The sequence below is a fragment of the Macaca thibetana genome, chromosome 17 (assembly GCF_024542745.1).
Source record: "Macaca thibetana thibetana isolate TM-01 chromosome 17, ASM2454274v1, whole genome shotgun sequence".
NCBI lineage: Eukaryota > Metazoa > Chordata > Mammalia > Primates > Cercopithecidae > Macaca > Macaca thibetana.
Window position 1 is genome coordinate 14,790,571 of NC_065594.1, and position 23,017 is coordinate 14,813,587.

A 23,017-nucleotide genomic window follows, 5' to 3' on the forward strand; every position below is an offset into this window, starting at 1 on the left:
GCAGATGAGAGAAAATTGCTGCAGTTGATGGAGGCAACTATGCAGAAGAGAATGTTTAGGCTACTGTGGAGATGAGGAATTTAAGGTGCAATTAAGTCAGGGCTCAGTCACTTGACCTCAGCTGCCTTTTATTAGCCAGTAGCTACAAGATTACCAGCGTAATTGCAATGAACTAATTGTGTGCATATTTATTTCTTGAATGCCTATCTTTTCGGCTTCAGTGTCAACTTCATGAAGACGTGTGTCTCTCTTGTTCCCTGGCACAGTACCTGACACAGCAAGTACTCAGTACCTCTCCTTAACGCAGAGCTCACTGTAGTGTAGTGATAAGAGCTAAGGCTCTGGAAGTCGGAATTAGGTTGAGACCTTGACTCTTCTACTTAAGAACTGTTCCAACTGTGGGCAGGTCATTTAACTTCTAGGTACCCATGTTCCTTACCTATGAAATGACACAGTAATAGAACTTACCCGATATGGTTGCTGCGAGGATGAAATGAGATAATGACCATAAAGACGTTAGCACAGGGCCAAACACATAGATGGTTCTCCATCATTGCAGATCTTACTAGCTTTTGTTTGTGTCATGGGAGCTGGGTGGCTCATGTGCTTTTAGACTGGAGTGTGTATGCAGGTTACCTGGGGAGCTGGCTGCCACGTGGATTTCTGCAAGCTGTCTTCAGTCACCAGATTCTGATTTGGTAGGGCTTCATCCAGGCCCAGAAATTTGCATTTTTAACAGGCATCTGGGAATAATTCTGATTCAGGGAGTCTTTAGACCACCCTGGAGAAACACTACTTTAGAAAGAGAATCCTCTTTTCCCAGATTTCTGAAGAGATGGGCAAAGTAACAGAAGTCATACATGATGCTCAGGGGTGGATAATGAAAGTAAAAGAAGAACTAGCATCATTGGGAAAACATATATATATGCACAGTATATAGAAATGAAATACATTTCATTAAAATGCCAGCCTGAAGAGCCAGCAACATTTACATTACTCCCATATTTCCCAGTGAAGTGCCGCATACTTAGTCTCCACCTCCTCTTTTTTCTCTGCATTTCCCTTAATAACTGGGTGAGGAAGGACCCCCATTTGCTTTTGTGGAGATATCTCAAGGTTTCCACAGGGATGGGGAGTACATGAAAAGCAAACCAAATCGTGTAACGTAGGGGGAAGGATGTCTTTGTTTTTAAAAATTAGTCTTTTTCAAATTTGTTTTTATGCTAAGGGGCTAGAGTCTTAAAAACCCATCATAATTCTTTTTCTTTTAGAGTTTGGATCACATTATTGAGCTGTAAAGTTGGGAGACTCAGAAAAAGTCTAAAAGGGCTTCCTTTTTTTCCCCCAAGTAAAAACTTCTTTTTTCTTTTCTTTTCTCTTTTCTTTTCTTTCTTTTCTCTCTCTCTTTCTTTTAAGACAGGGTCTCACTCTGTCACCCAGGCTAGAGTGCAGTAGTGTGACCATAGCTTACTGCAGCCGTGACCTGCTGGCCTCAAGCGATCCTCCCACCTCAGCCTCCTGAGAAGCTGGGACTACAGGCGCACACTACAATAATCTCTGGCTAATTAAAAATTTTTTTCTTTTTTTGCAGAGATGGGGGGTCTCACTATGTTGCCCCAACTGGCAAGTAAAAACTTTCTAACATAAAAGCGCCTGAGATAAATGACATCCGTGTCTGTGTAACTTGTTACTATCTTGTCCTAGCCTGAGGTATTCAATACAGGCCTACCCTTCATGAGTTCAATTCCCATTCTTGTGCCTGGTTTTTATTTGCTAATAAATCAGGTGTTTTTAAGGGTGCATTAACTCATCTAGATCAACCTAAAAGGCTAGTTTCCAACTAGATCCTGAAGGCTAATTGGAAATTAACCTTTCAGGTAATTTTTTAAAAAAAGAAAGAAAAGAAAAAAGAAATATTCATATTCATTTATGAGTCCTTGGAACTCAGGATGCCCTGTAGGTGGAATTCCTCTTACCAGCAGGTTCTCTGGCTTGATATCACGGTGGACGATGTTCAGGCTATGCAGGTATTTGATGGCGCTGGCTAGGTTGTACAGCATCCCACTGGCGTCCCTCTCAGTGTATTTGTTAGTGGAAGTAATGGCATCAAAAAGGTCTCCCCCCTGAGAAGAGAACAGAAGGTGGAGCAGCACATTAACAGATGGGCCAGTGGTGTCACCTGCTGAGGCCACTCACAAATCACAAAGGACAGAAAGAATGGATGTGGAATCTTTGGGTTCCTAAGGGCTTTTCCTGCCACTTCCCTCTCAAAGGCCCGAAGGCTGAATGGTGATTTCTCCACCCACTACAAAGCCAGCAGCACTTCCCCCAGAGCTCAGAGACAGGGGCAGGGTGAGGATTCTCCACCACCAGACACATGGCCATTTCCACAGCTCCCAGCTAGGGGAGGAGGAGATGCAGCTGGATCCCCAGGGCGGAGGCCTGTGACACGTGAAGAACTCAGTGGCATGTGCCACCTGCCTCACATTGACTGCCAGCCAGAGTTCAAATTCGTAATCCTTAACCTCCTCCAGTGAGGAACAGGTAATACCACAAACTGCACACTGAAAATGTTCTACTGCCTAGTTATTAAGACGCGGGCGCGTGTGCACACACACACACACACACACACACACACAATCCCCTTCATATGCTACATTTAGCTCTTTGGGAGTGGGCGTAGTGTTTTCTTTTTCAATATTGTGCTTCTTTGTAAGGAACAAAGAAAAGGACCAGAAACTGCCATTTCAAAGATGAGCCAGATAAAAGAGGGAGGAAGAGGGGGGAAATCTCAAAGAAAGTTTTCTAGGACTGTTATTCATCTGAACTTTTGTTTCCCTTGTTCCTTTTAAAAGATATTGCTTTTTGGTAAAATGCAATTATTTTTAAGCTTCAACCTAAGTACCATTTATTCAAAACCCTTTCAGAGAATTGGGGTCTGGTTTACTATCAGTATGTGCACCATTCTTGCCTACAGGGCACCAAACTGCTACGCACCGTAACCAACTGTGATCATCTGTTACCTAATGTGCTAAGGAACTCAGTTTTTCTTTTATAAATAGCTAAAGCAAAAGATAGTCCCTGTAGGCTGATGATTTTCAAATCTGCCTCTTGGGCCTGGGCCCTCTGCGCCCCTGGACAGTCTCCACTCTGGAGGCTTCTCTCACTATCCCTGAAGCTGCAACAGTTCTCAAGCTAAGCACACAGATTTTTTTTTTTTTCCCAAAACGAATAGTTTTTTCAACTTTCTGCTTCTCTCAAAGGTAAGGCTGCTACACACAGGTTTTCAGGTTGTCTCTGTACCACTTGAGGAGGTGGGACAGTCACAGTGCTCTATGTGAACAGCACCCCTGGAGTTCCACCACAGGGCATGTGTGGCTGTATATGGAGACCCTGCAAAGATTCCATCAGTCCCAGTTACCTGGGTTCCTGGCATCTTGTAATGCCCCTTTTTATAAGAGACAAAGTCTTGCTTTGTCACCCGGGCTGGAGTGCAGTGGCACAATCATAGCTCACTGCACTCAGACTCCTGGGCTCAAGTGATCCTCCTGTCTCAGCCTCCAGAGTAGCTGGAACCACAGGAGCAGGCCATCATGCCCGGCTAATTATTATTATTATTTTTTTTGTAGAGATGGGGCTTTGCTTTGTTGCCCAGGCTGCTCTCTAACTCCTGACCTCAAGTGATCCTCCTGCCTTGGCCCCCCAAAAGTGCTGGGATTACAGGCGTGAGCCACTGCATCTGGCTCCTTTCTTCTTTGTCCTCAACAATGCAGTCAACAGGTCTTATCCATTCTCTCTTGGACACGTTTCTCCTTCGCAGCCATCTGGGCCTTCCTACTCCGCCAAACGCTCCTGTTGCCTCATCCCTGGCTTGTTGTCATGTGGTCTCACAATCCGCTCTGCTTCCCTCCGTGAGTTCTTTATCCAAAGCATCCTGCACACCGACTGCTACCTTCCCACACATTATGTCACTATTTTCTTTCTTTCTTCAAGAAATCACCATTCTTTTCCCACAGCCGAAAGGAGGAGGCTTTCTATGTTCTGCCCCAACCTTCATTCCACCCTGTTAATTTCCTCTCTTGCCACTACTTAAAACAGTGACCCTCATGCTCCAGGATATTTCTTCCCTAGCCATCCGAACAGGCCAAGATCTCTGTCCTCAAGCCTGTCCTCATGAGAGCCCGCTTCCTGAAGTGTCCCGTCCCCTCCCCTTCAGTTTTCTAATTCCCGTTGCTCTCTCAGGGCCCAGCTGCAGGCCCAGTTCCTCCGCAAGGCCTGCCTTCCTCTGAACACATAGGTAGCCTGCAAGTGCACCGCCTCTGGCAGGCAGAAGGCTAAAGTCCTGCGCCTGATGTATATGGAATTTCATTCTGGTGAACTGCTGATCCACTGCCTTCCGGAACTGCTGATCCACTGCCTTCCGGAACAGGAGCCTTGTTTGTCTAGGAGCTTCAGGCATTCTTTGGCACATCACTGGGCCCTGAGGGTTTGAGAAGCACACCCACCCACATGTCTCAGTGGAAAAGTCCTGGGAGTCTTTCAAGTCAAGCCTGGGGCTGGCCTTCACTTCCCTGGGAAGCTTCTCGAGCGCCCTCAGGGCATTCTGGGTGAGATTAAATCGAAGGGTATGATCTTTCAGCACAATTGAGAGTCCCAGTGCTGGGCTACGGAGACCTTCTATGGCCTTTTTAGGGTATCTTGGTGATGCAGAGAGAATTCACAAAGGCAGTTAAGTGTAACGAGGACCTTAACATATTCACCTAACCAAGCACATGATTGAGAGTCAGACTAAGATTTCTCACAAAATGCCCCATTCAGAGTGCCTGAGCCTTTGCCATCTTGAAATTTCGTTTAGTCTCAGCATTCCAAAAATCAGCCAACAGTGGGGGTAAGGCAATAATAACAGGGGGTATTCAAATTCTAACAGCACACAGAAGGGCAACAGAATGGCTTGAAGTTGGTAGTCTAAAAACATTGTTGGAAAAAGTCTCCGTGGTACTAGGGAAAATATAATTTACAATGTTGGTAAAAAGGTAATTTGATAATAAAGCACCAACAGGAAAATCTTCATATTTTTTCTTTATTCAAATGAAATCAACTTTTCTTTTCCTTTTTCTTTTTTTTTTTGAGACAGAGTTTCCCTCTTTTTGCCCAGGCTGGAGTGCAATGGCGCGATCTCGGCTCACTGTAACCTCCGCTTCCCGGGTTCAAGCGACTCTCCTGCCTCAGCCTCCCGGGTAGCTGGGACTACAGGCACCTGTCACCACGCCCGACTAATTTTTTGTATTTTTAGTAGAGACGGGGTTTCACCACGTTGGCCAGGCTAGATCTCTTGACTTCGTGATCTGCCCACCTCTGCCTCCCAAAGTGCTGGGATTACAGGCATGAGCCACGGTGCCAGGCCGACTTTTCTTTATTGGATTATCAGTTTAACATTTTTACCTCCCTCCGCCTCAAACATGACAATAACCTTGTTACTACAAAAAGGATCCCATTCTTTGAAAGAAACAAGTCCTAATTTGAAGTAGAATAAAAATAGGTTTCACCTATAAAAAAAATGCCGGTATGTCTAAGGTGAAGCAACTCTGAACAACAAAAACTTAAAGACCCTAGAATGAACATTTATCATATCATCACAGATTAGCTTATTAAATGCTTTCCTTGTCTTGAATGTTTAAGAGAAAACCTCACATTCAAGTCAGCAGTGTGGGGATTCCAAACATGCCCTGGGAGCCTGAGGCGCCCCCTTGAGGTGCTCACAGCTGATGCAGAAGGCGGTGCAACATTCTCCAACTAAGGTAGACATTACTTAAACCCCCAGTTTGGGCCGGATGCTGTGGCTCACGTCTGTAATCCCAGCACTTTGGGAGGCGGGCACGAGGTCAGGAGATCGAGACCATCCTGGCTAACACGGTGAAACCCCATCTCTACTAAAAATACAAAAAAAATTAACCGGGCGTGGTGGCGGGAGCCTGTAGTCCCAGTTACTCGGGAGGCTGAGGCAGGAGAATGGCGTGAACCTGGGAGGCGGAACTTGCAGTGAGCCGAGATTGCGCCACTGCACTCCAGCCTGGGCGACAGAGTGAGACTCTGTCTCAAAAAAAAACCTTTCAATTTGATGAATATACTAGAAAAGACTTGAGAACACAACAGCTTCATGAAAATGAAGCATGCCATTTTTTTAAAAACTTCTAATTCCTGAAAATGTCAAATGTATGGAAGGAGAGTAAGAGACTTTTCATCTCCATTCAACCATCATCAATTGGCTATCCCCATAGTCTATGTTTTCATAGAAGGTAATATTATGTGACAGGATGAGATGACGACATTCACTGAAAGTGCGCTATTCACATCATTATTAGGACAGCGCTATTTTCCCATTATGTTGGTGACTAAAAGTTTAAAGCTTGTTTTTACAAGATGGCTGGTACCTTTGGATATAGTTCATGGAAAAGTGAATGATTTTCCATTACAACAACGACAATTATATTGGTACCTAATACTTTGTGTGTCACACAAACTGGTGGAAGCCATCTCTTCATCCCCCGAAAAACACCATTAAGCAGGTATTATTAGTATTCTCACTTTACATATGCTGAAACCGAGGCATAAAGAGGTAGACCCAAGGTCATGGGCCTCTTTGTGCCAAGGCTGGGACTTGAGTCCTTGTGTACAGTTCTCCTGTGAACATTCCTAATCACTAGGCCAATATCTAGAAATGAGAACCTGAATATTGGTGAGAGAAAATAAGGAAAAGAGCTCTAGAATATAGGCAAGCGCGGTGCCATCAATAAAGGCTTACTTTTTTTCCAAAATACACACCTTTACTAATTCCATGACAAGATACAGTTCAGTTGGCACATCCATCTCCTCAATCAGAAGAACAATATTGGGATGCTTCACTCTTCTTAAAATAGACACTTCATTCTGGATCATGTGCTCCTGTCCAAAGGAAAAGTTATCTTCATCAGCTTCCACACAAAACATATGGAGAGCTAACCCAGTGAGTACAACTATACTATGTAAGGGTCAAGAGAGATGCATTTTGGTAAAATGTAATGAGCCTGTCTTGTATTCTGATATTCAGATATAGCCTAGAATTGCCAACTGATGTGGAGGTCCTTACATAATGCTTATAAATTCAGAACCTATCATGATAACTACAGTTTCATAGCAAAGAATGGGATGAAACTTAGATCACATGAAGAAGGGAAGGGAGTAAACAAACAAAAAGATAAGGAAGATAAATCATATATAATCATTCCAAATAATTTTTATCCCAGGGATATACATAAAGTTATATTCTAATAAGTGTATAACATTCTATTCCAGCAAAATTCAACCCTTAGGGTGAACTTATGTTTATTTGGGAGCTGATCTTTGTGTTTCTTTTGACCTCTTGAACACTCTATCTCATAAGAACAAATTTTATACATACTTTGCCTCGACATTTGCTTTTCTTGATAATTTTCAGAGCATACTCTCTAGCAGTCGATCTGCAAAGAGAAAGTTTGTGTTTTTAACATAAAACTTAACTTCAAATCTATCGAATTATTTTGTCAGGGATCAATTTCCTACCCCATAGATCTTGTGTCATGTTGTAAATATTTTGTGAAAGGATTTCCTTTCTTTTTTTTTTATAAAAACTAATAAATATGTAAATGTTGATGGACTGACCAAGTGTAAGGACGGTAAGTCTGCTGGCATAGAGAAATCTTGGGCTGTTTATGTTGCCATACTGGTAATAAAAACACTAGCACTGGCACTTTGCTCTTCAAGTTGCCCACTTATCTCTCTTCCAAGTGTACTTTCCTTCCTTTTCTTACTGTTGGAAAGCTTTTTAATAAACTTCCACTCCTGCTCTGAAAACAAAACACAACACTAGCATTGCTACTGCGTCTTAGCTCCTCCTGCTTCCAGGTTGTTCTTCCCTCCCCTTCCCTCTGAAGTGATGTAGTGGCGGCCTAAAGCAGAGATGAGTTTCCGCCATTCCCTCCTGAGGTTCGCTATCCACCCAGGGCACCTGTGACTGTTCTCTGAATGTTCACACAATCACACTGAAGACTCTAGAGAAAGCAGTCCACGCTCTTTAGACCTCAGTTCAGTGTGACAGCCTGTGTGAGTTCTGCTGGAGAACTCATGGATGATATGGTCAAGGTGTAAAGAAAGGGATAAAATCTATTTCAGAGCTTCCTGGGACTCCTGGGCCCTTTTACGGGGTGTCTCGTTTCATTGAAAGAAAATGAAGGTGACAATGAAAATCTACTCACTCCCCAAAGCCACATGGCAGCATTAAAATCAGACTCTCAGTTCTCGAGGCCCCTGCTCCCTGCATAGCACAGTCAACGCTGCCCCCTCCTCTGTGATAGGTGTAGGAGGAAGGATTTAGTCCTATCGCTACCTTTAAACAGCTTCCTAATTTGTGCTAACATTACTAAGATACTGTAGAGACAAACACAAGAACGCGTCTATTATTAAAGGGCACAATGCATACTTCATAATCATAGTAAACCACGACTTCACAAGCATTGCTGTTTTATTTCTGGTGTGAAATTGAGAGAGCCTAGCTTTTTACCTATAGATAAAAGTCAATTTTGTGGATCCATTAGAGCCAATTTTGTGGATCCAATGGACACAAATAGTAATGAGGTTAATTAAGAACACGCTTTTAAAGCAGGGCTTTAAAATCTTCAATATGGTGAATTAAATGGGATTTCCTAGTTATATGGTTGTAGCAAGAAAATGATTTGCCTCTAAGCGAATCAACAGGACAGTCATTAATATGTTTTGAGGGCATTTTAGAAATTTTTCATGTTATTTACTTCTAAAAATGCTTCTTCCATGACATTTCCAGCCCTTTTCATGGTGCCAGCCTCAAAAAACAGTGATCACTGAATTATGATTCTATCTGCTGAATAAAATCACAAGATAATGACTTTGAAGCCTCTTTTCCTCACTAGAAGGCTTTGGGGTTCAGGCAGTAGAAGGTAAACCCTTTGCTTCAAGGCTCCCCTCCTGCAGATATGCAGCTGTCAGAGGAATTCCCATAGCTTTCCCTCAGGAAGGAGAAGGACTAGAAGCCCAAGGATGCCCCTACCACTGTCTCTGCTGATCCTTCAGATCATGGCTGAAGGATCAGCCGTGGCTGGGCAGAGAGGCCATGACGGGGTGTGAGCCAGGCTGTGGCTAAATGCAGGGCTTGGTGTGCTAGATGTTCCCACATAAACACCAGACCACCAGCAAGACTGGGGGGTAGAGAAAGAGAAGGCACTGCAGGAAGAGGTAAACCAAAATATTTAACATTAGAAATTTAAAATGTGGGCTCGGCGCGGTGGCTCATGCCTGTAATCCCAGCACTTTGGGAGGCCCAAGTGGGCAGATCAGTTGAGGTCAGGAGTTCGAGACCAACCTGGTAAACATGGTGAAACTCTGACTCTACTAAAAAAGCACAAAAATTAGCCAGGCATGGTGTTGCGTGCCTGTAATCCCAGCTACTTGGGAGGCTGAGGCAGGAAGATTGCTCGAGCTCAGGATGTGAAGGCCATGGTGAGCCGAGATCATGCCACTGCACTCCAGCCTGGGGGACAGGGAAATTTAAAATGTGAGGGCAAACATAAATGAGAAAATGAGAAAGTGACATGATTCACGTGTGAAGAGATTCTTCACTGTAGAAGCTCTACATCCTATAAGACCACAGGGTCGCTTTAAGTAGCTTCTTCTTAAGAGGCTCCTGTAGAGTTTGTCTGCAAACTTGAAAATACTTAATCAAGAGGAAAACTAAAAACCCAAGTGTTTCTGGATTCTGCTTTTCATAAATCACTAAAAAATTATGATAAAGCAAATCTCAGGTTGGAATACATGAGCAATTTCCTATCTGGCTTAACATGTGCCATTGGATGGCAGGGAATCTAGACCATTGCACTGCCTGCCTGGATAACCACCAGCAATCCCAGGCAGGGCCAGAGAGCAAGAAGGGACGTTTGTGAGGCTGAAAAATAAAAGCTGCCGTTCCCTTCACCACCTCCACAAAGGAGATGGATAGACAGGACCGTGCTGGTCAGAAAAGAAAGTGGTTTCTTAGCTTGGTGATTCCTCATGTTTGCCATTTGCTGCTCTTTTCCCTTGAAGGAGTAATTTTAAAGCACTCAATCCTCAGGGCTGGTGTAGAGCACAGGAGGGCTGAATCCCCTCTATAGCCAGTTAGACAAGAAGCCGGATCCCTAGTGAGCCAGAGGGTGTGTTGGCTCCCAGCAGGCCAAGGAAGCAGGTTCTGTCCTGAGCCTACAGCTGAGGCGAAGAGGGCAGCAAACCTAGGGCTTACTAGGAACAAAGGCCTTGTGGATTTCCACTATAGAACCTTTTGTAATAGGATTAAACCTTCCATTACATCTACTCACATTTCACAGCGGACAATGAGCTCCACAGAGGACCACCAAATTAATGTTGCACCTTTTCTTTTTTGATTCCTGAGGGTCGAACTATAAAGCCATATAATAAAATCCATAATAAAAGCCACATAATAAAAATTAATTCCTAGAAGCACAGGTTTACAGGAAAGTAGCTAGTCTAGAAAGTGAGCCTGAAAACAGGTGTTAGGACTAATTGTGTGTCATAAGAATAAGAATATAAGTGTCTGCTTTAAGTGAAAACACTTGGCAAGAAATCGACTCTTATATAACGAATTTGCCTTCCTACATACCTGGAACTCTGAGGACTGCTGTGCCTGTGTAATTATTCAGCAAGCCGTGGGATGCAGGGCTCTTTGGTGGATTCAGAGAGGAACGAGACCTGATCCTTGTCTTCAAGGATTCTACATTTGAGTGTACTGAGAAGAATCCGAGATGACCTGATTGATTACTGGTGAGGGGAATACAGGCCGTTTGCTTGCTTGTTTTTGAAATTACGTTCTTGACCTTTTACAGAGCCCTCTTTGCCACAACAAAAACAGCAGCAACAGAAAACTTTGTCTTCCTCCTGGACTATGGGAAATCAATTTGTAAGGCTGCCTTCGTATTAAATGTGACCCCAGGTCAGAACCCAAACTACTAGAGGGAAATTTTCAAATTTTACAAACTTCAATTAAATCCAACTTTTGGTGTTTGTGCTAAAAATGGTTTGGAGACAGCTGTCTTGTTTAACTTAGTGATTCTCAACTCAGGCCAGTCTTCTGCCCACTGCACCCCTCACCCAGCGAGTGTAGCAGAATGTTTGTCAAAAAAAGAAATGGGCCAGGCACAGTGGTTCACACCTGTCATCCCAGCACTTTGAAAGGCTGAGGCAGGAGGATCACTTGAGATCAAGAGTTTGAGACCAGCCTGGGCCACCATAGTGAGACCCATCTATAAAAAATAAAAACAAAAAAAAATTAGCCAGGCATGGTGGTGTGCACCTATACTCCTGGCTATTCGGGAGGCCAAGGCAGGAGAATGGGTCACTTGAGCTCAGAACTTTGAGACTGCAATGAGCTATATGATCTTGCCACTGTGCTCCAGCCTGGGTGACGCAGCAAGACCCTGCCTCAAAAAAAGGTGGTGGTGTGGAAATGGCTAGCAAAGATTGGGATGTTCTGAGCTCACATGGTTTCTCTTGTTGCTGTTATGTGCTGTGTTTTGAAGGATTTAGAGAAAGAGTGTATGGAGAAGGAAAGGCAGCTCCCGAGCAGTCCTCTCCCATAGCATTCATTGAATTTCACCGCAATCCTTGTTTGTGGGTAAAGTTCTCTGTATGAGGCTGTGTCTTGTCTCTCTCTGTAACCCCAGAAGGGCCCAGCATGAGCCTGAACTAGGAGGTGCTCTGCACATATTGTGGAAACTCCAGAGGATGGTGGCAGTTAGCACAATGACAGGAATACCACCCCCAACACCAGCAAAAAGGAGTTAGTAACACGCCCTTTGTTTACCAAGTAATCCTAACAAAGCCCAATCTCAGCCTCCTCCGTAAAGAGATAACTGCCAAGAGCAGAGAACTGAGGTATTCCACCGTGCCTTGTCAGACGGCTCCCAAGTGGAATTTTATTTTGAATCTGACAAGGGCCCCATGGCTGTCAGGAGCCAGAGACTCCTCAGGAAGGAAAGAAGGAAGAACAGTAATCCACTAGCCAAGAGCAGTGATCTAAGCTTCAGCACAAGGCATCCTCCAAATCCCAGTTCTGACGGAAATGCTTTCAAACTATAGACACATAGTTGCTTTGTTGAGGTTATTACGAATTTTGAGGATTTTCTAGGTGGAAGCAATGCATTTTGGTGACCCTAAGGTCTCAGCTTGTTCTGGTGGGTTTGAGCCTGCTTATGTTCATTGCTAGAGCCAGCATCTTGGCTGCACACATCCTCAGGCTTATAGGTGCCAGAGGGAGAGAGAGAAGCATCCGCAGCAAGGATTTTAATTCAGCTCTGGTGCCTATATCACTAAGCAATTCCAGCGGTGCAGGTGGGGAAGAGGACCAAGAGCCACTGGGGGCACCATCCCTGCTCATGACTATATCACCCCTACCCTTGGCTCGTGTGGTCATTAGTCCACACAGAGCCAGGAAAGTTAGGGATGAAAGGCATCTCACATCGCGCCCTCTACTTGTGCTCTGACTGGTCATTAGTGCTTTTCTGCTTTTTGAGTTTGCTATGGGGCCTCAAAACGCTCCACAAAACAGCTTCAAAGTAGAGCATGTCTCTTCCAGCTGGAGTCACAGTCCACTAACTTCCTTTAGCATGTCCCGGATGCCCCAGAGGCCACTCACGAAGTTACTCCTGGAACATAGGCAGAAATCTAAATGGACTTAGCTGCCAAAGACTATACCGGAACAGGACCACAGAAAGACATCGTTATTGTGTCCATTGTTGTAGATAAATCTTGCCTGTGACAGGATATGATTAGCAGAGGAGGGGCATAGTCACCCTTGGTAATACATATTCATCCTTCCAAACGCAGCAGAATGTACCCGCAAGCAATGTGTGCCATTCACATTCTTAGCTCGCTTTTTATTTTCTTGGACCTCTGGAAAATATTAGAAGAATGTTTTGTGATACCTCTGGGGAGAGAGGGCACATGCCATATGTCCTCGTTCAGTGGGAGCTGAATACTAACTTCATGGAGCAATCTGGTGTTTAGGTTCTGAAGTTTCATACAGTGAGACCCAAGATGGGAACTCATGCAAAACGTACGCAATCCAAGTTAGAAAGAAACAAATTGATTCTGGATGGAGAAATGGGAAATTTCTATTGTGAGAAGACCAGCCCTGTTGGACTAAGACACCAGCCCGATCCAAGGACTAGCTAGGAGAAACAGCACATGCCACCATGTCAGACTTAACAGATGACGGATGCTGGCAAATCACCAGACACCCCACAGCTCAGGGGCATGGCAATCTGCTAGAAATGGGGTTTTCTGCTACCGTGGAAATAAAGCCAAAAAGAGCTAGATTTACTATCAGTAAAAGCATCAATGAAATACAAAATTATAGAAGCACACATGCATTTGCATGCACGCTTCTATCCACTACCATAGGAATGGCTTTCCCTAATTAATTTAGTCTTATTTGTACAGGACCAAAGGGAAAGTGTGATTTTGGCTCAGCTAAGCCAGAGTCTTATGGGAGACTCCTTATTAGAGGCAGTGGAGTAGTGGTTAAAAGTGTGGTTTTTGGAGCTGGGCTCGGACCTGTGTCTTGCTAAGTACTTCTTAGCTGACTGACCTTGGGCACTTAACGTGTCCGTGCTTTCTATCTATCACATGGAGACAACAACACTGATATTATGCAAGTATCGTGTTAATTAAATGAAATGTCACAAATTAAGGGCTTCGTAGATAGTTTATGTTCAGCAAAGCAAGGTTGCTCCTGCTTTGGGAGGTGTGAGGCCCAGGGATGCAATGGACATTTTTCATGTTCGGCACAAATGTGCCAAATGGCCAAGCTTCGTGGAGAGGTGGGGGAATGAGAGGGAGAGAGGAGAACCGTGGCTTGGCAGCATGGACTCAGGGATTTTCAAGCTCCCTATGACTCATGACCCTCCTGGATGCACAGTGGCTGCTCAGCTGGGTCTCTGTCACTGTTGGGAATATCCCAGCCTTGCTGACATGTTGGAGTAGAGCAAGGTTTGAGACCCACTGCACAAAGGTCGATAAGGAGCGCTCTGCTACCTGAGCTGGGGAAGCATCTTCCAAAGAGCCGCAAGGGGTGCCGGGAGCACACAAGTGGCTATTGGCCAAATGAAGAACCCTCATGAGATGTGGGGCTCTGTAGAGACTGCCAGCTTTAATATGGCAGGAACCTGTGCTTCTGAATCAAAGCCCGTAGCGGAGGCAAGGTCTAGATCTTCCAGGCCAAAGCCTTCTCGTCTGTCTTCTCTCCTCAGTCATCCTCTCTGAGTGGAGCTCAGGAGCATGATTCTCAGAGGATTAAGAATGGGCAGGGTGTCCAGCCCCACTGCAGGCCGAGAAAGGTGACAAGGAAGTGTGTACACCCCAGGCCAGCCCCCAGAAAGCCAGAGGACACAGTCCCTCAAGGAAAGAGGTTAGTTCCCCCGACTTTTCAATATTCTGCCCGCCAGCCCTGAGAAGCTGCTGGCTGACCAGGTTCCCTAAAGCAAGCAGCTGCCCGGGAAAAGCAACCCAAACGTGACACCGAGTGGAGGGCTTGAGGCCACCGTAGCTGGGTTGTAACTTTATCAGTTGTCACTTCTTCGTCTAGTAGCCACCAGCTAACGTCCTCGATTAGATATCTAGAACCTCAGGATAAACCCTTCCCTTTGGCCCACAGAGTACCGGGTTCATTCATTTTAATACATCTTAATGTATTAAATACCACTTCTGCTGGGGTCAGTACATATGCATTTTAAAGCTTTTCAAGATGATTGTTGATGCATTTCATCTTATGCTAGTATGCATTACAGACATAAACTCTCACAAGAACTTTCTGACCTCTACGAAATATGTCATAAACAGTGTGTGAGAAAAACTATTCAATATGGTTTTTAACAACAATAAAAAGGCTTACCTGAAAAGCTGGCAACGTTTCTCTGAGTACATTTTAAAAAATCGAAGTCTTTAATTTATAGATTGTCCCCAGGTATCACTACATTTTTCAAATCTGTTGTTAGATGGGTCTTTCTTTTGCATGTGGGGTTGAGACACTAACTTATTCCATATGTACCACAGACTGGAAATAGAGACACAATCTTGGAAAACATAATGCCAAATGTAACCCTTAAGTATTGATGCAAATGACGTTCTTCTCACCTTTCTACACATTCCTTGACAACAGCAAAATTTCCATCTCCTATTGTTCTTCCGACTTTATATCGTTCTGTTATTGTAGCTGGAATCTGGAAGCCTTCCTCCGACACTTCTGAAAGAATCATTAATACTTTTTTATTGGTGGAAAAGGGAACACAGATGTTGCACAAGGAAACATTTAAAAGTATCATCTAATTGACTGGAACGGATTCAGAATCGATATGTCATTCTCTGTACAGTGAGGCAACCGCCTCCTTCCCTTGCTGACATTGTATATACTCAACAGATTTTACTAAGACAAATGATAAAATAAAAAGAAACGTAAGGGGTCCACTCCCACCTATATAAGAGAAACTTGCGTTTTCTGATGCTGTGGGGATTCTCAGGAGGAAGCTTTGCTCCTTTCACTTCATGCCAATTTGATCAATAGTGTTTACTGAATACCCACTGTGTACAGAAAAATAGCATTCCCATGTATGGCGCAGGAGGCAACTGCAGTTCGCAAGGGACTCTGGGCTGCTTGACATTGTACAAGCATGAAAATTGCCTGCTGTTTGGACAGTTAGTTTTACTACATCCTGAAATGGAAATCTCCATAAAATTCCTTATGAACTAAGCACTGATGGCCACCCGTCCTCAGTATCAACGAGCAGACTTTAGACAAATGTTCTCACCAGCAACCTGCATAGCAGATGTTGAGTTAAAATTACAATATCTATTATGTCTGTGAATGGAACAGTTTTGTAGTTTCAATTATGTTAGTGCCACTAACACAACACATTTTCCCCCTGAAAATGCATTTTGAAATATTTTGCAAATGCCTAATATGCTTTAAATATCTAAGGCCATAAAACTAAATAAGCCACAGTTAGGTCACGTAAATATACTGAATAACCTTTAACATCTTAAGGGTGTAAAAAGCCTTTTATAGCTGGACTCTAAAATGTACATGCTTTAAAGTGATAAATCCCAGCTCTCCCTCAGGCAACCTGAATGCAAAATGTGATGGAACCCTGGTGTGTTTTCTTAATGTACTCCTCTTCCGACCTTTCATCGTAAACTGAGACTAAACATCTCTCCTCAGAATACAACTTTAGGTGGTGAATGGGCTTTCTTAGTAGTTTTTGTATTCATACTTGCTCTGTGTTGTTGGAGACCCATAATCAAATGGAGACAGACAATCATTAGATATCTGCATGAGGGCCTTTCTTCTCGATTTATAATGATGCTCAGTTGGCATCAATCTGAATTCTAGAGTGGATGAAATTTCTAGAAAGTATTGAACAAATGTAGGACATTTGCTGCTGCTACTTTTGTCCTTGGCGTTGGTACAGTCTCTTCACCCCTTTACAGGTGACATTTCCCTCTTACCCTGCTAGAAGCCATCTAGGTGGTCTCTAGAATAAAGTGAGGGCTGGAGCCAATCCCCCTACCCCCATCTCACCCCTCTGAAGAAGCTGCAATTTTGCCTCTGTTTGAAGGACTCAGCCAGGGGAGTTTTGTCTACTGCAAAGCACCCAAATTTACAAAACAGCTCCCACATGACACAATCTTAAGGCTCTTTACTATGTGGCTAAGAAAGGAACCCTCCTTGGCTGTTGGGTACAAGTGTGACCCTGCAGGTGGGAAATGGAAGAAGGTACTTCCATCCTGCCTTCTGGTGGGAGCATTCACTGAGTTGAGACACGCATTGAAAGCACATGGCTTGGGATTTTTTTCCCTAACTATTCATAAAAGGTATCTTTTCTCACTTTTGGTTAAGAAGGCCCAGCCAGGCCAGGTGCAGTGGCTCATGCCTGTAATCCCGGCACTTTGGGAGGCCAAGGCAGGTGGAACAATTGAGACCAGGAGTTTGAGACCAGCCTGGCCAAGCTGGCAAAACCTCATTTCTACTAAAAATACAAAAATTAGCCAGGCATGGTGGCAGATGCCTGTAATCCCAGCTACTCAGGAGGCTGAGGCAGGAGAATTGCTTGAACCTGGGAGGTGGAGGTTGCAGTGAGCTGAGATAGCGCCATTGCACTCTAGCCTGAGAGACAGAGCGAGACTCCAAAAAAAAAAAAAAAAAAAAAAAAAAAAAAAAAAAAAAAAAAAAAAAAAAAAAAAGGGTTAGCCAAAGGTTTAAATCAAGAACCATTTCATTTCATTTAAAAAATACAAAACACATTGGAACAAAAGAGACTTCTAGGTGGCTGGTTTTCATATTTCTGGAAGTACAAAAAATTCTGATGTTGCATTGTATGTAGTCAGAAAATAATTACACTGTAAATCACATATTTCACTTAATATAATAAAAGCACTTCTCAAAGGGTACTTTTTGGCCAAAAAAAAAAAAAAAATTTAAATCATATCATTTAACACAAATAAGAGAAGTGGATTCCTTAACAGTGGCTTGATGGTATCACTTTTATCCTTTCCAAATATTTCCCCGTAGTTGATTTGAACCTGATAATAGCCTTCAGGAAGGAAATAGGTGTGATTCACAATCTCCATTTCATAGGATAGGAAGTAAGATGCAGAGAGTTGAAGATGCTTGTCCAAAACAATCCAGTGAGTTAGTGAAAAAGTCATTTCTGGAATCCTGATCATTTGACCACATCACAGAGATGTTCTGCAGTGAATTAGCTCAAGGATATTTTTGCAATTTCCACCAATTCTTTTTGTAAAACCATATTTTCATGTATTGAGTTCACTTAATTTAGGGTACATCTGTGAGACTACAACAGTCAAAAGAATAAATTGTCTTTAAATTTGAATGGTCTTTGTTCACTTAAAGTAACACTAAAAGTGAACAGGGTTTGGGAAAACAAAAACAGCCATGATCCCAGCGATCCCCTTTTATTTCCAAAGCGGGCAATAGCTGGCCTTCTTAGGATACATATGCCCTCAGAGGATGGGAAATGTCTCCAAAATGGGCCAACTTCCCCTTCCCATTCTCACAGAGCAGATACCAATCCCTGGTGGGCACCATATTCAACCCTATCCCCTTGTGATTGACCCACAGGAGCTGCTCAGCCTTGTCCACATCATTCTGCTTGAGAAGCTACAGTTTCTTGGAGTAAATTTAGCCAACCCATCCTCTGCCTCCTCAGATACCAAGTCCCAAGCTCATCACCTTCTCCAGGGCCGTCGTTCTCATCCATCGAGCTGCAGACTTTGGTGGATGCAAGTGAAGTAGAGGAGCCGCCATGCTGAGAGCTCTGTAGGGGAACAGAAACCGGTAATTCAAAAACTGGGTCAGAAGGCCTGAGTTTCCAGGGGCCGTGCCCAGCTCGGAATCTCAAGAGAAACCTTTGCCCATGCTAGGGAGGATTTGAACTTAACACTTGGAAAAACACGTCTTCAGCATATTCAACTGGGGCCACATCTCCCTCTCTCCCTATTAACCAATAATAGACTGTGATAACAGGATCAAGCTGGTTATTGTGAACTTGAATGTTCCATGACTTCTTATTCCTTTTGCTCAAAATCAGGGTCCTTTAGCTCACTCTTTGGGTTTGGAAGAGTTCAAGCATCTCACCTGACTCTTCCACAGTCTCTCGGCAAATGGCCCTCAAATGTGGTACCATTCTGATCCCATTCACTATTTTTTCTATTTTTCCAATAGAAAACATTTCTCTTCAGTTTGTTTTTATAAAATATCCTAAAAAAAAAAATTAAATGCTCCACCTTACCACAACTTTAGGAGAAAGGCTAAAGAGTGGGGTTGTCATTTCTATTTTGAGATCAAAACGTAAGCACTGAGTAGGTTATTGGTTTGTTAAATGTTACATAATAAGTCTAAAATAAAGACAAGAATAAAAGCCTAGGCCTTATAGTTCTGTTTGATGTTGACCCAAGACCCATGAAAGCAAACAGGGTAACCAACTGTATGAGAGAGCTCAGAGGACAAAACAGTACCAAATATTTAATATTATGACTGGCTATGGGGCAGTACTTTAACAATGAATGTTTCCATCTCTGCATCTATTTCCTGAGAAAACAATTTGCACATTTCAATGCTATTTCTAAATAGTGAACACAGCTTGTCCTAAAAGATCTTCCTTCTGTTTCCCTGGGTTTATCCACTTGGTTGGCCTGATGGGAGCAGGAGGCGGTGAGGGGGCGGGCGGCATTGGCTCATGGTGCTGGCTGTCTGTGGAGCAGAGAGAAGGGAAAGAGCATCTGTAGTTGAATTAATAATGAAGAGGTGGTAAGAAGCAAAGCTGACCTGTTTTTCCTCTGCTTACCTGTTTCCCTGCAACCTCCTCCCCAACCCATTCAGCCTTAAAGTATGTACAAAGTAGGAGGAAAGACAGGTTTGACGTAATTTCATTATGGTCTATAGTATCCTGCATAGGAGATTCAAAGATTTTAGTTTTCATTAAAAAGATTAATATAGTTGGGGAAATGCTGCCTAAGTCACTGCAGAGCCATCTAAGTCAAACATCACGGAACTTTTTCCTGGGTGTGACTTAGATAAGCATGTCCCATTGGTCAAGTTCATCAAAGCTCACAGTTGACACCATTGGGATGAAAGTTAATGTAATAGCAATAGCACATCTGCTTTCCTAAAGAACAGGCTAAAATTTTCGAGATGACTCTTGTATACCCCTGGATACCACACAGTTTGTGTAATGTGCCCATTGTTTCCAATATTATAAAAATCCCCCCTCAGCAAGCCTGGTGACTTGAGCCGTTTTTCTATCTTTTGTAACCAGCAGCACACATTTGTCATGTCAGGCTAGAAAAACGGATTAAGAGTGTCACCTTGACACAGAGTTTTTCTTAGTGTGACACTATGGGCCCATAATCCACTCTGTGGAAGGGACTATAAATGTAGGAGCTTCTAAGTCATGCTTTGCTGACTTTTATGGATGAACGTCTTTTTGTGAAAATCTAGTATTTATAATATTGCGGTATGAGGCTGAGACAAGGCAGATTTATTATGTCAATAACCCAAGAAAATAAACATAACCACATTTGAGGGGACAGTGTGTGTTTTCCAGAACAGTGAGATCCTTCATCCTCTGGGTCATTGTTTTTGCTGCAGACATAATGGCGTTCTAAACAGAGAAGCACTAAGTAAATGTCTACAATGTAGACCTTCTCTTCTGGGCTTTCGGGTCCTTGAATTTCTTCCAGCAGCAGCACAAATGGTATTTCATAATGGAGACACATGGTGTGGTTTAGGCTGGCAGGTGCTGCCTTGTCACGTGGTGTTTTAAATTTAGAATACAAAGACACATTCTTTCACCAAATTAATAGACCAGTAGCATGTTTCCTAGCAAAGATGTTCACAATTTAGACACTCAATTCCAAAAGCTTGTTCTTTTAGCAAGAACATCAGGTACTCGATACAGAGCTCTGACCCATAGTACATGAAAACATCTTTTAAACTGTAACATTCTATAAACTTGTGGGCTATTATTCACTCAATGCTTTATCAACTAATGAATTGGATTTAACAGTGCCACCAAATGGTCGATCCCTGAATGCTTGTCACAATGCCAGCTGGGTTTTCTCTGCTTTCTGAACAAAAACCTCTCAAGGATTTTAGGCTCTGGTAGAAAAAAAAAAAAAAGGGGGGGAAAAAGTAGGGTTAACACAAGTTGCTTATGTTTGTGACTGCTTGTTTTCAACGTTATGATTGTATTTTTGTGTTTCTGAAAATGTATCCTGAGTCATTTCAAATTTTCTGCTGCTTGAGAGTAACAGATGATGGGCAGTTAAGAGAAAAATATACTTATGGACATACAGAGTTCTCTGAAAATGTAAAGCTTTCATTTTATTTGTTATGCTCAAAGAGAGTAAAATCAATGTATTAAACTTCTAATAGTGTTATCTCTTTTTTCCCAAAGAAGTAATATAGTTAATACTAAATACTTTTCCAAGATAGTGACCATTCATTGATTCCGAGAGTTTGGGGGACTGGGATGGACCTTAAATATTACCTATTCCGCCCCATTTCCACCCAGAGACCAAATGCCCCCTACAGAAATCCTAGTGGGTGGTCAGATGGTCTCTGTCCAAATACTTCTAGTACTGAACATAGTACTTCCGGAGGCAGCCCTTCATCATTAATAGGAGGCAAAATAAAGGAAGTTCTTCTGTAAGTTATGTTGAAATTATATCCTTCTACATTTTCCATTTATTGGTCTTATCTCTGATTTCCAGAGTTGCCCAGTACAGGTCTAATCCACTTTTCACATGACAGTCTTTCAGGTGTTTGAAAATAGCTACTGGTCTCCATCTGTGTCTTCCCAGCACTTTGGGAGGCTGGGGCAGGAGGCTCGCTTGAGTCCACAAGTTCAAGACCACCCTGGGCCACACAGTGAAATCCTGTCTCTACAAAAAAAAAAAAACCCTGGTGCTTAAAAATGAATGCAATATTCTGGGTGTGCTCTGACTAGCACAAAGCAGAGAAGGATAGAGTTTTCTTTCTCGTGACTAGAACATTAATTAACTTCAAGATCTTATTGGCTTATGTGGATGAGGCCATAGCATTTCACCTTTACAATGAGCCCACAGCTGTGTCAGGTCTCCCTGGTGTGTGTTTGAAAGGTTGTCTTGGGCCAAGTCCAGGACTTCACATTTCCCCACATTAAATGTCATCTTTATTACATTAATATCCTCCCAGCCTGTTATCTTTTAGATTCTGATCTGGTCTCCTAATGTTTTTGCTCTGTCTCCCAGTTGAAGCCATACCAGTAATCAGCATGACTCTTTGGATAATCCAGCAATTCTTTCCTAATCCACCTAAATATACTAACTTAGACCCTGCTGGAACATTTCTATTATTATCCATAAGTCCAACGGAAGGATTTCAAACATAGTAAAGGCAAAATGTGTAAGTGCTTGCTCTTTAGAATTAACTTAATGAGATTAACCAGCCTTTCTTTACAACCAACAGAAGCTGAAAAGCCCACCTATATTTTTTCATTGCTTGTAAATGAAATTAATTTACCTTTTTGGTTTTTCCGAGCAGATAAATCATTTTATAGTCCACATGCCAACAAGATTTTATGTTTGCTTCAATTTGCTAATTCCAAGGCATCTGGGTGTACAGTACAAAATGTACAGTTATTTCAGAATTTAGGGCAATTAGCTGCTCTGAGAAATGTTGTGACATTTGAAATGTCATCACCCCCTCCCCTCCAAGCAGATTTAATGGGAACCATTTGGAAAGGTTGCTGGCACCTGGATGCTTTTATGGCACACCTTCATAAAAGCACTGCCCTAAGTAAGAACACATCCTAAGTGTAGCTATTGAGCTTGGGATCATATAACAGATGGAGAACATATCACACTTTTTGAAGTAAGCGAGAAAGCTGACATAACAACTCTAACCACATTTTATCAAGATGTATCTGATGACGATGTAGTGGAAAACAGTTCACTTTAAATGGTGTGAGTTACTCTTGCCATTTGTATTAACGTTGTCACTCAGCTGGGGTCCACGCTGCAAGAAGATTTTGAAAATATCTAATTGAGAGAATTGATCTAATCAAGGTAGAAAAATCTCACCACACTTTAGCTTTGGCTGGATAATTGCACCATTTCCACTTCACATTTTATCTTGGCATACAATTATTACCTTACTGAGTTGATACTGATTTGAAAAATGGTTAAAAATAATTTAGAAATCAAGTAATCACTGGCATATGATTTCTGAATCAATCTTATAAAGGACACACAAGCAATACATTTTTAACACACTCAAACAGTTGTCTTGGTGATCTTGACTTTAGATGCACAGAAGCTCTAAAGAGGACCTCTAACAAAATTAAATAATAATCTTGGTGAAGAGAGC

The 23,017-nt window shown here is 42.8% G+C and overlaps 1 protein-coding gene across 4 annotated transcripts in view; it reads right to left on the bottom strand.

Annotated features, from left to right (window-relative positions):
* The window catches only part of DCLK1 (doublecortin like kinase 1), a 352,724-nt gene that overhangs the window by 51,881 nt on the left and 277,826 nt on the right, over nt 1-23,017 (bottom strand). For all 4 annotated transcript variants that reach the window (XM_050766067.1, XM_050766068.1, XM_050766066.1 and 1 more), the window contains 5 exons: nt 18,341-18,425; nt 15,229-15,337; nt 7,439-7,496; nt 6,823-6,942; nt 1,977-2,123 (listed from right to left, as the gene is read on the bottom strand). In XM_050766067.1, the coding sequence (XP_050622024.1) occupies nt 1,977-2,123; nt 6,823-6,942; nt 7,439-7,496; nt 15,229-15,337; nt 18,341-18,425 (519 nt within the window). The remainder of the gene's footprint in view (nt 1-1,976; nt 2,124-6,822; nt 6,943-7,438; nt 7,497-15,228; nt 15,338-18,340; nt 18,426-23,017) is intronic.